This window comes from Myotis daubentonii, chromosome 4, assembly GCF_963259705.1.
Source record: "Myotis daubentonii chromosome 4, mMyoDau2.1, whole genome shotgun sequence".
Classification (NCBI taxonomy): domain Eukaryota; kingdom Metazoa; phylum Chordata; class Mammalia; order Chiroptera; family Vespertilionidae; genus Myotis; species Myotis daubentonii.
The window spans coordinates 99,992,864-100,007,806 of NC_081843.1; the positions used below are offsets into that span (position 1 = coordinate 99,992,864).

General features: G+C 43.1%; 1 protein-coding gene across 2 annotated transcripts; it reads left to right on the forward strand.

The window, feature by feature from the left end:
* The first annotated feature begins 1,100 nt into the window (after positions 1–1,100).
* On the forward strand, positions 1,101–12,763 carry ZNF622 (zinc finger protein 622). Of its 2 annotated transcripts, XM_059694755.1 has the most exons (6): positions 1,103–1,868; positions 2,796–3,062; positions 3,309–3,471; positions 6,990–7,102; positions 11,077–11,220; positions 12,491–12,763. In XM_059694755.1, exons 1-6 carry the CDS (start codon positions 1,262–1,264, stop codon positions 12,616–12,618), a joined length of 1,422 nt encoding a protein of 473 aa, XP_059550738.1. In that variant the 5' UTR covers positions 1,103–1,261; the 3' UTR covers positions 12,619–12,763. The 2 variants fall into 2 exon arrangements, with proteins under 2 accessions (XP_059550739.1, XP_059550738.1); XM_059694756.1 differs by lacking the exons at positions 11,077–11,220; positions 12,491–12,763 and adding an exon at positions 10,943–11,034 and having other exon boundaries at positions 1,101–1,868.
* The last annotated feature ends 2,180 nt before the right edge of the window (positions 12,764–14,943 follow it).

Consider the following 14,943-nt stretch of genomic DNA (forward strand, 5'->3'; position numbering starts at 1 on the left):
GGGTTAACTGAGACGTCAATGAAGCTAGTCCGAATGGAGATGTGCTGTTAATTGTACAATACACTCGAGTTCCAAATTTAGTGCCAACACACGAACGTAAAATTTCATTAAATCTTTTGGATGATTACATGTTGAAATGATAATATTGTGGCTATACTAGTGGGTTAACTAAAATATACCAATCTTACCCTCTTTCTTTTTGCTTTTTAAAATCGTGGCTATATTCGGTTTAAGACGGCGTGCGTGGCTTGGATTAGATTTCTATTGGGCAGGGACTTGGCTGGCTCTTTGTTCCTAGCTGGCACTTTTCATTCGGGACTTCCCTCGAAGCTTCGCCCCATACATCGGGCTCAGGCCTGGACTCTCCGGTTTTTCCTGTGAATTCCCTCAGCCTCAGGTCTGCGTGTCCTGTGTCCCTCATTGGACTCCAGCCCAAACGGCGAGGGCTCGGCTGGGCGGACACCTGCTTTCCTGGCACAGATTCACCAGAGGGCAGGGGCGGCCCGCGAGATCCTCCGAAAACCCCGGCCGGTGGCGTGGAGGCAGGACCACCCTCGGGGTCCTCCGAGGCCCGGGAGCCGCCTGGGGCGCCCCCCTTCCCCTTCCTTCAGCGATCGCCGGAACCACGTCACGTCTCTCTCCCAAAACCACGAAGGAAAGTAAATAAAGGAACCGTCTAGGACTCAGTGGTTCTCAACCTCCTGGCCCTTTAAATACAGTTCCTCATGTTGTGACCCAACCATAAAATTATTTTCATTGCTACTTCATAACAGTAATGTTGCTACTGTTATGAATCGTAATGTAAATATCTGATATGCAGGATGGTCTTAGGCGACCCCTGTGAAAGGATCTTTCACCGCCAAAGGGGTCCCCACCCACAGATTGAGAACCGCTGGAAGGAGGCTTAGGCTCACCACCCACCCCGTGTACTCAATCAAAACACACCTCTGAGCATACAATCCACACCGACCGATCCAATCAACGCCCGCCTCAGGCGACTGGGCGTGGCTCGGTTAGCCAATGGCATCTCTCGCCTTCCTGGCTTCTCATTGGAAGGGGCACGGCCGATAGGCGGGACTTCCTATCCATCCCGGAAGCACTTCCTTTCTGTTCCATCTTTTCCCTCAGATACAGTCGGGAAGTCGGTGCCCACTCCACGTCTTCGCGGGCGGTGAGGCGAGTTAGGGTTTGAGCGCGTCGTGGGGTCGGGGCGTCGGTCGCTAGCTTTCTGTCTCTGTCGCCTCGTATTTCCCGCCGGGGGATGGCGATGTATACCTGCATCACCTGCCGGGTGGCGTTCGGCGACCCCGAGCTGCAGCGGGCCCACTACAAGACGGACTGGCACCGCTACAACCTGAAGCGGAAGGTGGCCGACATGGCCCCCGTCACGGCCGAGGGCTTCCAGGAGCGCGTGCGGGCGCAGCGGGCCGTGGCGGAGGAGGAGAGCAAGGGCACGGCCACCTACTGCACCGTCTGCAGTAAGAAGTTCGCCTGTGCGAACGCCTACGAAAACCACCTCCGGTCCCGGCGGCACGTGGAGCTGGAGAGGAAGGCGGTGAGCCGCCGGGTGGAGATGATGAATGAAAAGAACTTGGAGAAAGGGTTGGGCGTGGACCGTGTTGACAAGGACGCCATGAACACGGCCATCCAGCAGGTCATCAAGGCCCAGCCGTCTCCCAAGAGGGCCCCTCCGGCGCCGGGGAAGGAGTCCGGGGGTCCCGGGGCGGTGGCCGAAGGAGGGCGTGCGGCCGACGACCGAGACCCGGCCGAGAAACCTCCCCGGTTACAGTGGTTTGAACGGCAGGCGAAGAAGCTGGCAAAGCAGCAGGGCGAGGAGGAGAGCGAGGAGGGGGACCTGGATGGAGACGGTAAGGGCCGGGGTGTGAGTGTGTGTGTGTGTGTGTGGTCGGGGGCGTGGGGGTGTCTTTAAATGAAAGCGAGGGGAGCGGCTTCCATGCTTTCCGAGGTCGTTTGTCTGTCCAGGAGCCCCACGGGGAACAGTCTGCTTCCTTCACTGTTGTGCATTCCGGGCCTGAAGCCTTGGGTGGGGGGGGGGGGGGGGCGGGGAGAAGGTGTGTCCTTAATAAACACCTGCGGAGCGGATTGACGCCCTCTCTGTTGTGAATGAGGAGGCTTGTGCACAGTGGTTCTCAACCTTCCCAATGCCACGACCCTTTAATACAGCTCCTCATGTTGTGGTGACCCCCAACCATAAAATTATTCTCGTTGCCACTTCATCACTGTAGTGTTGCTACTGTTATGAATCGTAATGTAAGTATCTGATATGCAGGATGTATTTTCATTGTTCGCGACCCACAGGTTGAGAAGGACAAAATAGAAGGGCCAAATGCTCTTGGGTTTCTGGTTACCATGGATTTGCACTTAATTTAGTTGGTTGACACAATGAAAGGAGAGGTTCAGAACCAGCTCCTAACCTGGAGAGAGGAGCTGGAGCCCGCAGCCTGGCTCCTTGACTTTGAGTTATTTATTCCTCCTTTCCCTCGTCACACATCCTGTCAACACCGGTCGTATGTGTACATCTAGACACGGGGAAGGCGCAGACTCCTTCAAGGAGTTTACTGTGGGCTGGAGAAGAGAGGTGAAGGTGTTTCTTAGCTTTACAACTTGGTCTGTGGGGAAGGAAGGGTGAAAATTGAGATCTTGGAAGAGGGGCTGTCCCGGGAGGTAGGTAAGTCAGCAACTCCCACCTCATGCTTGTATGTTTGTGTGGTTTCTTACATTGCGGTCACCCCTTTTCTTAAACTAACCTTGTTTCTCAAATCTCTGGCTTGAAGACTGGGAAGATATTGATTCTGACGAAGAAATGGAATGTGAAGATGCGGAATCGATGGACGAGTTGGAGGAGCAGGATGCAGAGGAGGAAGAGGCAGAGGCGAGGGCAGGCGCTCCTCTTGGTGCCATCTCCATAAAGGACTGCTTATTTTGTTCCCATCATTCAAGCTCCCTTATGAAGAATGTGGCTCACATGACTAAAATCCATAGCTTCTTTATTCCTGATATAGAATATCTTTCGGATCTTAAGGGACTGATCCAGTATCTGGGTAAGTACAATAGCTTTCCTTTTAACAAGGAAATAGCACATAATTGGGGGGCAGGTCTTAAGGAAACATTAGTTTTATGTTTTTCACCAGTCTTTGACTTAATTACTAGTACATGTTTATTTTGTGAAGATCAGAAATTTGGTGCATGTTTTTTTTTTTTTTTTGAATTGTGCAGATACATGGTGAGATTGCACCTGGCCACAAAAGCTTTTTTTCATATTTTTCCCCCTCAAATTATTTTGTCAGGAGAGAAAGTTGGTGTTGGGAAGATTTGCTTATGGTGCAACGAGAAAGGGAAGTCCTTTTACTCCACGGAAGCTGTGCAGGCACACATGAATGACAAAAGCCACTGTAAGCTCTTCACAGACGGGGATGCTGCTTTGGAATTTGCAGACTTCTATGACTTTAGGTAGGTCTGTTTTTTGTAATGTGAAGCAAAGTGAAGTCATCGTCTTTGCATTGAAGTGATATCAGAAGTGTCAGTGCCTGATCTGTGTCTGGCACCATACAATATAGTCTTCATAACTCTTACAACATCTCTATATGGCAGGTTATTCGCTCTTGTTTTGTTGATAAGAAACTGAGTATAACAAAGTTAAACACATACATATGATAAAGAGAAGTTCTCAGGCCCCAAACTGAAATTTGTTTGACTTGAAACTCGGGGGCTTTTGGCGGTTTAATGACCAGGAGTTCAGCTTTGCCAGTTGACCTCAGGAACAGAAGCACAGGCATTAGGTTTTGGTTTCCCTGAGAGTCCTTCAGGCACAAGCTGTCTCCTGAGGGGGTTGAGGCGGTTGCTGAACTAGGCCAGTCGTGTGCATTTGATGGTGAGATGATCCCATAGGTGGTTCCCCTTTACCAGAAACTTGTATAATTGAAATACTGTGCACTGAATCTATGGTAGGCACTCTTGAACAGCTAATTCCTAGTGTCAAGATACCGACGACCTAGCACAGGTGTGCCACACAAGCAGGTGTGTATAACTACATGTCAAGTGTGCTACACCATATGCTACAAGTATTCAGAAAAGTCCTAATCTTCTCTGTTGTCATTTTGCTTTTTCCTCCTTATTTCTCTTGTAGTAAAGGAGTTTTTCATTTTTGTCACTTTGGTATTTTTGTCATTTTTGTGTAGTGGTAACCCATTGTGGGTTTAATTTACATTTCCCTGATGATGACCACTGTAATTGAGGACCTTTTATAAATTAACCATTTAGATGTCTCTCTATGAAGTGTTTGGCCACGTCTTTTGTCTGTTATTCTTTTGGGTTGTTTGTCTACTGTTAACATTTTATGTGCATTTTTCCAATTACTTTCTATATATTTGTGAACATTTTTAGGCACATAGTCTTCTAGAACTGCACCAATATGGTAATACTAAGTGTACTCATGTGGCTATTTAAGTTTAAATTATAAATTAAAAAAAAATTAGTTCTTCAGTTGCACAACTACATGTCATAGCTCAGTGCTTAACAGCACACTGATTTGGAACATACAGATAGTTTCTCTATCCCAGAGGTCTATTGGACAGCTTTGTTCTAGAATTTAAAAAAATTTTTTTCAATTACTGTTGACATACAATATTATATTAGTTTAAGGTGTGCAACAAAGTGATTAGACATTTATATAACTTAGAAAATGATTACCCCAGTAAGTCTAGTACTTATCTGACACCATACATAGTTATTATAATACTAATGGCCCGGTGCACATTGAAAGGAAATTAATTAGAAGAAATATTTTAATATCACTATTTACCCTTTCTCTATAATAGAAGTGTCAACCAAATTCATGATCAACAATGACAGATCAAAACACAGGCGTGAGATTGGCGCCAGCGAGAGCTTTATATGTATCGTGCATGTGCAAGTCAGTGTTTATCTTTAAATTGCCAGTGCGCGTCATAGGTGCTGGTCGGATGGATGGATGGTCGGTCACTTAGCCTCTTATATGTATAGATTATTGACTGTATTACTATGCTGTACTTCATGACTCAGTGACTGCTTTTTCCCCCCATGACTGGTTGTTGTTTTTTTTGGTTCTTTTCCAGTCTGTTAAAAGGGAAAGCTTCTTCTTTATTTTTTTTCAAGAAAAACAATTTTAAATATAATAATGTTACATACAATAAACATTAATATTTTAAGAAAACCTGTCTTAAATATAATAATACAGGCAATTAGTATCTCAAGAAAAATGATTTTAAATATAATAATGTTACATGCAATCCCCTGTGACTGTTTTTATAACTGGCAATTTGTAAATCTTAATCCCTTCCCCATTTCACCCTTCTCCCCAACATCCTTCCCATCTGGCAACCACCAGTTTACAGAACTTATTATTATAATGGTTAAATTGACGAGAGCTGCATTTCCAGCTCTATATTCTCTCCCTCTATGGCTACCTTCCTAGGGAGAAACAAATAGGTAAAAAAATTCAATTATAGGTAATCTGCTCATTGTTTTTTTAGTACAATTTTAGGTTCATAGCAAAATTGAGCAGCAGGTACAGAGATTTTCCATATCCCCCCTGCCCCCACATGTGCATGGCCTCCCAGGTTATCAACATCTTCCACTTATTGTACATTTGTTAAAATTGATGAACCTGCACTGACTCATCATTATTCAAGTCCGTAGTTTGCATTAGAGTTCACTCTGGTATTCTACACTGAACAGATGTATAATGACAGGTATCCACCATTATAGTATCATGCAGAGTAATTTCACTGCCTTAAAAATCCTGTATGTTCCCTCCCTCCACCCCTGACCCTGGAAACCACTCTTCTTTACGTACTCCATAGATTTGCTTTTTCCATAACTTCATGTAGTTTGAATCATTCAGTAGCCTTTTCAGACTGGCTTGTTTCACTTACTAATAGGCATTTAAGGTTCCTCCATGTCTTTATGGCTTGACAGCTCATTTCTTTTTGGTCTTGAATAGTATTCCATTGCCTGGATGTACCACAGTTTCTCCATTCAGCTAGTGAAGGACATTTTAGTTACTTCCAAGTTTTAGCAATTATGAATAAAACTGCTAAAAATATCCGTGTGTAGATTTTTGTGTTGACAGTAGTTTTTAGCTCTTTTGCGGATATACCATGTAGCAAGATTTCTGGACCATATGGTAGAGAATTACCATATGTCAGTAGTTTTCTAAAAAGCTGCCAAACTGTCTTCCAAAGTGGCTGTACCATACCATTTTCCATTCCCCCCAGCAATGAATGAGAATTGCTCCACAACCTCATCTACATTGGTGCTGTCAGCATTTGGATTGTGGCCAAATTTAAGCATCTCATTGTTTTAATTTTCACTTCCCTGATAATATGATGTGGCACGTCGTTTTACACGCTTATTTGCCAGCTGTATATCTTCTTAGTGAGGTGTCTGTAGGGTCTTTGGCCCATTTTTTAATTGGGTGTTTGTTTTCTTATTGTTGAGTTTAAAAGTTTTTTTTTTAAATATTTTGGATAACAGTATTTTTTCAGATGTATCTTCTGAAAATCTTTTGTCTGTGGCTTATATTTTAATTCTCTTGAAATTTTCTTTTCACAGAATAGATGTTTTTAAATTTAATGTAGTCCAATTTGTCAATTTTTTTTTTCCTTTTATGGATCCTGTCTTTGTTGTGGTACCTAAAAAGAGTCATCACACAACCCCAAATTACCTAGATTTTTCCTGTGTTATCTTCTAGGTGTTTTATAGTTTTGTGCTTTCTATTTAGTTCTATGATCTGTTTTGAATTCATAAGTCATTTGTGCACTTTTACTTCAGAGAAAATGTTAAAAAGTTGTTTTCTGTTTCTAGACCCTGCAACTCTGTATTGCCCCTTTTGGGTAGCAAGTGGATTTGCCACATTTGCAAATGCAATTTATGTCTTTAGTTAAATTTGAGGTATTAGTCTATTTATTAATACCTTTCACTGTTTCCAGGAGTAGCTACCCAGATCACAAGGACAGGGAGGATCCTGATGAGACCGAGGAGTTGCCTTCAGAAAAGACCTTGGATTATGATGATGAAACCATGGAGCTGATTCTACCATCTGGTATGTGCATTTGTCAAAAATAAATAGTTTAGCCCTAGCTGGTTTGGCTCAGTGGATAGAGTGTCAGACTGCGGACTGAATGATCCCAGGTTCGATTCCAGTCAAGGGCACATGCTTAGGTTGCGGGCTGATCCCCCAGTGGGGGGTGTGCAGGAGGCAGCCAACCAATGATTCTCTCTCATTATTGATGTTTTTATCTCTCTCTCCCCCTCTTCCTTCCTCTCTGAAATCAATAAAAAAATATATATGTATTAAAAAATTAAAATTGAAATAAATAAATAGCTTAATGCCAGCGAGACTAGTGGAGCTGCATGTTCCCACCCGTTCTTTTCTGTATTGACGGGAAAAGAACATAAAACCTAACATGCATGCTTGTGTTCTCAGGTATGTGGTACCCTGAAGGTTGCCAGTGAGCTCTGTGTTGGCTGTTCTGTTTAAATTGGATCACTGTTTTTGCTCGCTTCTGTTCTGTCTCATCAGAATGCTTTGTCAGGCATTTGTTTTCTTTTCAAATATGTAGACTTGTTCTATTGGTCAACTTTTTGGACCCAATCTAAGTTTTTCTTGTTAATCTTGACCTTACTCTTATTTTTTGAACTGATTCCTGTTTCCTTATATTGCTCAGACTTCCAAATGGTCGTCTGACATGGGTGTATCTAATTGACAGGGACCAGTTTGACTGTTTCTGTTTTAGGGAGAGGTTTAGAGTTTGAATTCTGTCTTGTACTGTGGGGAACAATATTCTTAATGGTGGTATTCTAGTTCCTGCAGATCAAGTAGCTATGACAAAGAGCAGCCAGTAGAGGGCACTGTGGGCATAAATCTGAAAACTGGTTTGGCTCTGTTGTGTGAGGTCTTTGCTCTTCAGTTTCTGTGGAGTAAGTTGCTATGAAAAACATATCTAGTGAGCCGCTGACTAGCCAGATGAAACTGTTGGTGGGTCCACAAGAGATACCTAGATCATCTTAAGAAAATGACTGTTGGAGATACTCTTCCCCCCACAATCTAATGTTACTGGTTGTTGGGCTACTTGTTAGGCAGGAGTGGACAGTTCTGTAAAGTGGTTATTGCTGTGGTGACAGATAGATGGACAGATTGTGACTTCACCATAACTCAGACATAACCCATCTGTTATGTATTGAGCAGTCAGTGTGTTCTAAAAATAATTTTCCTTGATGAGGCCTTCAAATTGAGCTGTTCTCAGCATATTATACTTGGTGCTTAAAGTCAGGTGCTCACTGTCATTGACACAGGTCAGGGTGGCTCTAAACACTGCATGTTTTTATTCATTCTGCTAGCTGTTGGAAATGAAACCTTTTCAAGGATGTTTTTAAAAGGCAAACTTCAATAATAATGTATTTCTAAATGTTGATTAAGAATATAAACATATTGACTTAGTATATACAAATGACCAAAATTATCATTTAATGATTTTGAGGTATTCATCATTACAAACCTGGAGCATTCCAACCTAACATTATAAATAGAAAATCACAATGAACAATGCTAGGTTTCCTGCTAGAGTCTCCATTTAAGTTGAGTTCATATCCATCAGCTGCATTTCACTTATTTATTTGTGGTATAGGAGCTTCGTTAACTCTTAAGCTGCCAGAACAGTCAGGTTTGGAAACATGTTTTTATCTATATCGGTATTCAAAGACCATATTGTCTTTGATTTGGATGTTTCCTTTTGTCATCCCTTGAGTCTGGAAGTAATTACTTTTCCATTCCTATGTAGCAAAAAAAATTTTTCTGGTAGCTCCCCAGGTAGAGGGACTAAAATAATGGACCTGACAGAATTTTTCATGTAAATTAAAGATCGAGGTCTTAAAAGCAAATACAAGTGTGTGCCATACTTATAGTATCCTGTACATATAGTATCCTTACAGTATCTTTTTACACAGGATTCTGAAAGAAATGGCTTTATATATGTAGGTGTCAAACTTTCCTAGAAGCTGTCCACATGGCTCTACCTAGCCATAATTCTTTTACTTATTTTCAGCAGGAATAGCTATTTTTTATCTTTTGTATATGCTGTTGTTAAATTTCTACATGTCTATATCTGTCTGGAAATGTGTTTGATTGCTTATTTCCTAATTAATATTCTTGTGAAAACATAACTTGTATTGAGTATGCTCTCAGGTGATGCTGATGCTATTGGCCCAGGATCGCATTTTGAGAGCCTCTGTCCTCATGGAGTCGGGAGTTAGTCTTCACAGAGGCCTGCCCCCTTCCCTTTCACCTGCTGTGAAGCTAAAATATAGGGGTCAGCACACTTTTCCTGTAAAGAATCAGATAGTCTATAGAAATTCACTTCTGAAAGCATGATTTCATAATCTTACCAGATCCTTCTAAATAGGCAAAAGCTATAGAGAGAATTCAACCTAATCATCTTTTAAAATCCTAGTTCACTGGGTAATTTCCATCATTTTGAAAGCAATAGGGCAGAGCCAGGCCCATCTGCATCTACACCAGCATTCTCTGCGTAGCCCACTGCAGCATGGCCACCTCCAAGCGCTTTCTGAAGCTCGTGCAACTGGAGCAGCGGGGAGGGGCGCCATTCCAGGTGCTGAGTGACATCACGAAGCAGCCCTGCTGGTTCCACAGAGTACCTCAAGAGTCCGAAGACACTTCATCTCGAGGCATGGCTGGTGGATGCGATCTTTGGCCCCAATGGAGAGTACATTCTGCACGTCGAGTGTGTGTCACACCCTAATTAGCGGGACTCTGAAGGCAAGACTGAGATCTTGATGTTTGGTCAGCCTTCTTACCAAAAGGATGTGTCCAAGATGATCATGAACTTGGCTCACTATCACCACCAACTCTGGGTGCAAGGCTTGGGGAAGAACGCAGCCCAGGAGGCCAAGCCTCAGAGCTTCTCCACTGTAAAAAAAAAAAAAAAGAAAGAAAGAAAGCAATAGGGCAGTGTTTCTCAACCCAGGCACCATTGGCATTTTGGGCCAGATAATTCGTTGATGTGGAGGGTTATCCTGTGCATTGCAAGATGTTTAGATATATCCCTGACTTCTATCCACTAGATGCCTTATCCACTCTCTAGCTGTAACAACCAAAAATATGTCCAATCATTGTCAAGTGTCCTGAGGTAAAGTCGCCCCTGTCGGAGAACCGCTGCTATAGAGAATTTAAGCAAAGGAAAGATGGGCTGATTTTTGTTCTACCCCGACTGTGGCTTGTAGGCCTAAACATCAAGACTGTTCTCTGCTCAATCTTCTATTTAAAAAAAAAGTTAAAATCCCATACCTCATAGTGTCCTATTATCTATATTACTAGGTATTGCTATTAGAATTTCTAGGTAGGCATCTACACTAATAAAAGAGAGGCATGCAAATTGGTGTCACTCCGCTACACCCACCAGCCAATCAGATGAGTATGCAAATTAACCCACCAAAGATGGTGGTTAATTTGCATACACAGGCTCAGTGTGAAGACTGAAGGCTCTGGCCTGACTGAAGACTGAAGGGGCTTGGCTTCTCTGCTGTGGAGAAGCCAAGCCTTGCTGCAGCCGCAGCGGAGAAGCCAAGCAGCACACACACACAGGGCGCCTGCTCTGAGCCTCTGCTGCCAGACTGTGGCTTAGGCCCGCTCCCCGTGAGCCATCAGTAGGACATCCACTGAGGGCTCCTGGACTGTGAGAGGGGACAGGCTGGGCTGAGGGACCACCACCCCCCAGTGCACCAGGCCTCTGGTATTGTACATAAATATAAGATACTGAACACTTCACTTAAAAATTACTTACCATTCTCTTTTTAAAAAAATCTCACTGCTTTCTTGTTTTCTTTCACTTTTCAATCTGCTGCTTCATATTTTTTCAACAACTAGAGCACTGTCTCCTGTGGCACTCCATTTTCCAGCTTGATACCCTGTGGAGTCTGCTTTGGAAAGCCCTTGCGTTATAGCTGTGTCTTGGAAAACTATCCATCTCAGTGTTTAAATATTGCTCCTCTGAAAAACAGGTGCCAGAGTGGGCCATCGCTCCTTGATGAGATACTACAAACAGCGATTTGGCTTGTCAAGAGCTGTGACAGTTGCCAAGAACCAGAAGGCCGTGGGCCGGGTGCTCCAGCAGTACAGAGCCCTGGGATGGACTGGAAGCACAGGTATGTCGGTGTGGAAGGCACAGACCAGCCCATGCCCTCGTTTTACAGCAGGGCTGGGGAAAGTCGCTTCCATTTATGTCATCTTTGTGGATCTAGAGAGGTCTAGGGGAAACTTAGCCTCTTGGCTCTTTGGCTTCCTTTACCACTTGGTTTGTTTATGCAGTAAACCCAGTTCTGTGACTTAAGAACTTCATATTCCTGGAACTTCCTAAAACTGCATCAACACCATTAACTTTTTCAGAAGATAATAATTACCAAAAAAGTATTTAGCAATCACCAAAGGTTGAAAAAACCCTGGAGGTTACACAGAAGAATTAAGTAGTATCTTTGTGGCAAAAGTGGAGTCCTATCTGATGTACTTGTAGGTTCTTAATGATGAGCATGAGTAATATAATTCACTCACACCTCCTTTTCCTCATTTATGAAATGGTGATGATAATAATAGGACCTACCTTGTAGAGTTGTGCAGGTTGATTATCATAATGCATGTGTGCTATAGTATATGCGTGTAATCAACATTAGCCATCACTCCTTTATGTACTTCCCATTGAAAACTTAGTAAGAGTCAAACAATAAAGCAGGCCACTGAAATTGTTGGTCTTTGATGCATCATCAGTACGAAATAATTTAAGGGTGTTCTGATGTGTCTGCTGTATGAGCTCTGTTCTTAGCTCTTCTGGGAAAACATCAGTCCACTAGAGGACTGTGGAGACGATAAGAGGAGAGCTCTTTTTTAATGGCCTGGAAAGCTGTGTCCAACCAAAACCCATTTTCAAGGCCATTGTGTTTATATACACTTGGTTTCCTTTACTGTGGCCACCTGTGAGCTCTTTCCATTAGGTCAGAACAGATGAAGTAGAGGGAAAAGTAGCAACAGGAAGGCATTCATCAATCGGCTTTCTCTGGTTCTCACGCAAGGAGGACACCCGTGTAGGAGACTGTGACTCAGTCTGGCGAGACCCTTAGAACATCACTTGGGCCCTAAAATGCATCTACTTGGTGACGTGGGCCACTTAAATCTAGCAGACACTGATTTTATCTTATGCGTCTCAATTGTATACACACACACAAACACACACACACTCACACACACTAGTATATTAATTCTGGGGTACACATAAACCCCCAGCCCACTGTATGGAGATCCCAAGTTAGCAACTTTTCTTTAAATATAAGAGCCCCAAACTTAGTTTGAGATTCTCTGCAAAGATTGGGTTTTCTCTGATCACAACAGACATTTGCTTCATTCTTATCTCCTTTCCAACCACAGGAGCAGCTCTTATGAACAAACGGGACATGCAGTATGTCCAGAGGATGAAGTCAAAATGGCTGCTGAAGACGGGAATGAAGAACAATGCCACCAAGCAGATGCACTTTAGGGCCCAAGTGATGTTCTGAGGGCCTGCTGTGGATTGAGGCATCGTCTCCTGTACAGGGGTCCTTGCCTGGGAACCAGCAGAAGCTGATTGTATGACAGTCCTTTTGCTGCTACTTCTCCCTGTACTTTATCTGTTCTGACCGAATAATAAAAGGCAGAATCATATTGGCTCTTGAATATCATTTCTGGTCAGATTTTAAAGGTTATGTTTTCACAAAGTGTCTACTGGACTCAGGACTTGCACTACTGCTGGGAAGTGTCTGTTGCCTTAGCCTTTATCTGATTTATGGCTGTCAGCATAATATGGGAAACTCACTAGTGACTTGTCTTTTTCAAAGTTTAACTTTCAGAAGAGTGACTTAGCAGATGATGGCACTGGAACCTAGTAAGAGGGCTTAGTTGAACGTCACCCATTTGAATGTACTGCGGCTCAGGAGGTGGTGAAAGTTTGGGCTCGTTCATTAAATTCAGGCAAAGTTAAAGAGCATATCAGTGGCTTGCTGTACAGGCTCTTCATTTCTAAATATGAACACAAGAATGACGGGGCTGTGCACTGGGTTTCCAATACTGCCTTTATGTGAGCAGTTAGTTAAGGAAGGAAATAAGTGTAGTGTTTACATCTCATTTTAGAAACAAGTTACCTGAGGATGAAATCTCTGAAGTTGGTTGAGAGGAAACATATATTGGAAACAAAGTTAAACACTAAGTTCAAATCCATTCAGCTACCTTTGTGCCTAGAAAATTGACTTGGTTTTTCAATCTGTAAAATGGGGTGTTTACTACCTCACAGGTTGGGGTTAAATAAATTTGCTAGAGGACGCATCACTCATTCAGTCCCCAGCATAATGTAAGTGTCAAAGGTCTCTCTGGTTGACCAAATTGGTGCCACACCGAATGGCCTGTGTTCTGGTCAGAGCAATGTTCTGAATAGTGGACGTAGGAATGCCAGGAGACCATGCCTGTCCTTAGCATGTATTCACGGGCCCTCATTTGTGAGAGACATGCCACACAAACTTTGGATGTGCAGTTGAGTTAATTTTATTTCCTCTGTACACCGGTCCATTACCCTCCACAGTGAGGGCTCCCTGACTTCAGTTTTGCTCCTTCATCCTGTTTTCTAAATCCTTGCACAAGTGCCTGCCCTCTTGTGTTTGACACATTTTAAATCTGTATCCTGGGAAATGAGGTAGTGCTTCGCCTGTGGTATGCTTTTAATTTACACTTCATGAATTACATGATACTGTGCTGTGGCCCGTCAGTTTCCTTTTTATTCACTCAATATGATAAACCTAGTTCACTGCTTCTGACCGCTGTGAGGTGTCCATAGTGTGTATCCCCTACCTGATGTTTACCTCGTCCTGGAGCCGTTACCACACCAGCCCAGCAGTGTACCTCGTTCATACCCATACGTCTTTAATTTTGAGCATTTTTACTTTGGGGGACAGTGAGGATAGTATGTGTGCCGACCTATAATACTTCTGCCACTTTCCCCCCAGACTTTGTGAATTACCTTCTTAGTTTGATTCTGGGTTTGTGAAGCAATCCACTGTCTCACCTCTGTCTACATCACAATTTTATAGAATTCAGTTTTTTTGCCTTTCTGGAGTAAAATTCTATTGGGAGGGAGGACAAAGAAAAGAGAGATTTAGACATCATCTCCTTAGAGTTGAATGAACCAGACAGGAAACATGACGAATGTACTTAAATAGGAGACATCTTTGTGGACTAGGGAAATATGGAAATGTCCGATGGTCTGGTTCCTGGTCATTCTCTCCTTGGATGTTTGTCTGTCTTTCTTTCCCTAGATACACTGTTTCCCACTCTGTCTTCTGTAGCTAGGATTCCTTTGAGCTTCCTAGCCTATCCCTACACAGTGATTTGCTACTATTTTGTTCTTTCATAGCCACATGCTATTTTTTTAAAGGTTTTAAATGGACCAATTACTCTTTTCAAAGCAGAGTTTTGATTCTTTTTAAATATATATATTTTTATTGATTTCAGAGAGGAAGGGAGAGGGAGAGAGATAGAAACATCCATGATGAGAGAGAATCATTGATTGGCTGCCTCCTACAAGCCCCACATTGGGATTGAGCCAGTAACTTGGGCATGTGCCCTGACTGGGAGTTGAACCATGAACTGGTTCATAGGTCGATGCTCAACCACTGAGCCATGCCGGCTACATGTTCTTTTCTTGACATCTCATGGCTATTGCATTGGAGAAGTGGGTAGAGAACCTGCTTAAGACCTAGGGAATGCTGCTATTCTTAACTTCATGCTTGATCATTTTTAACTAGAGGCCTGGTGCATGAAAATTCATGCACTGAAGCGGGGAGGTTCCCTCAGCC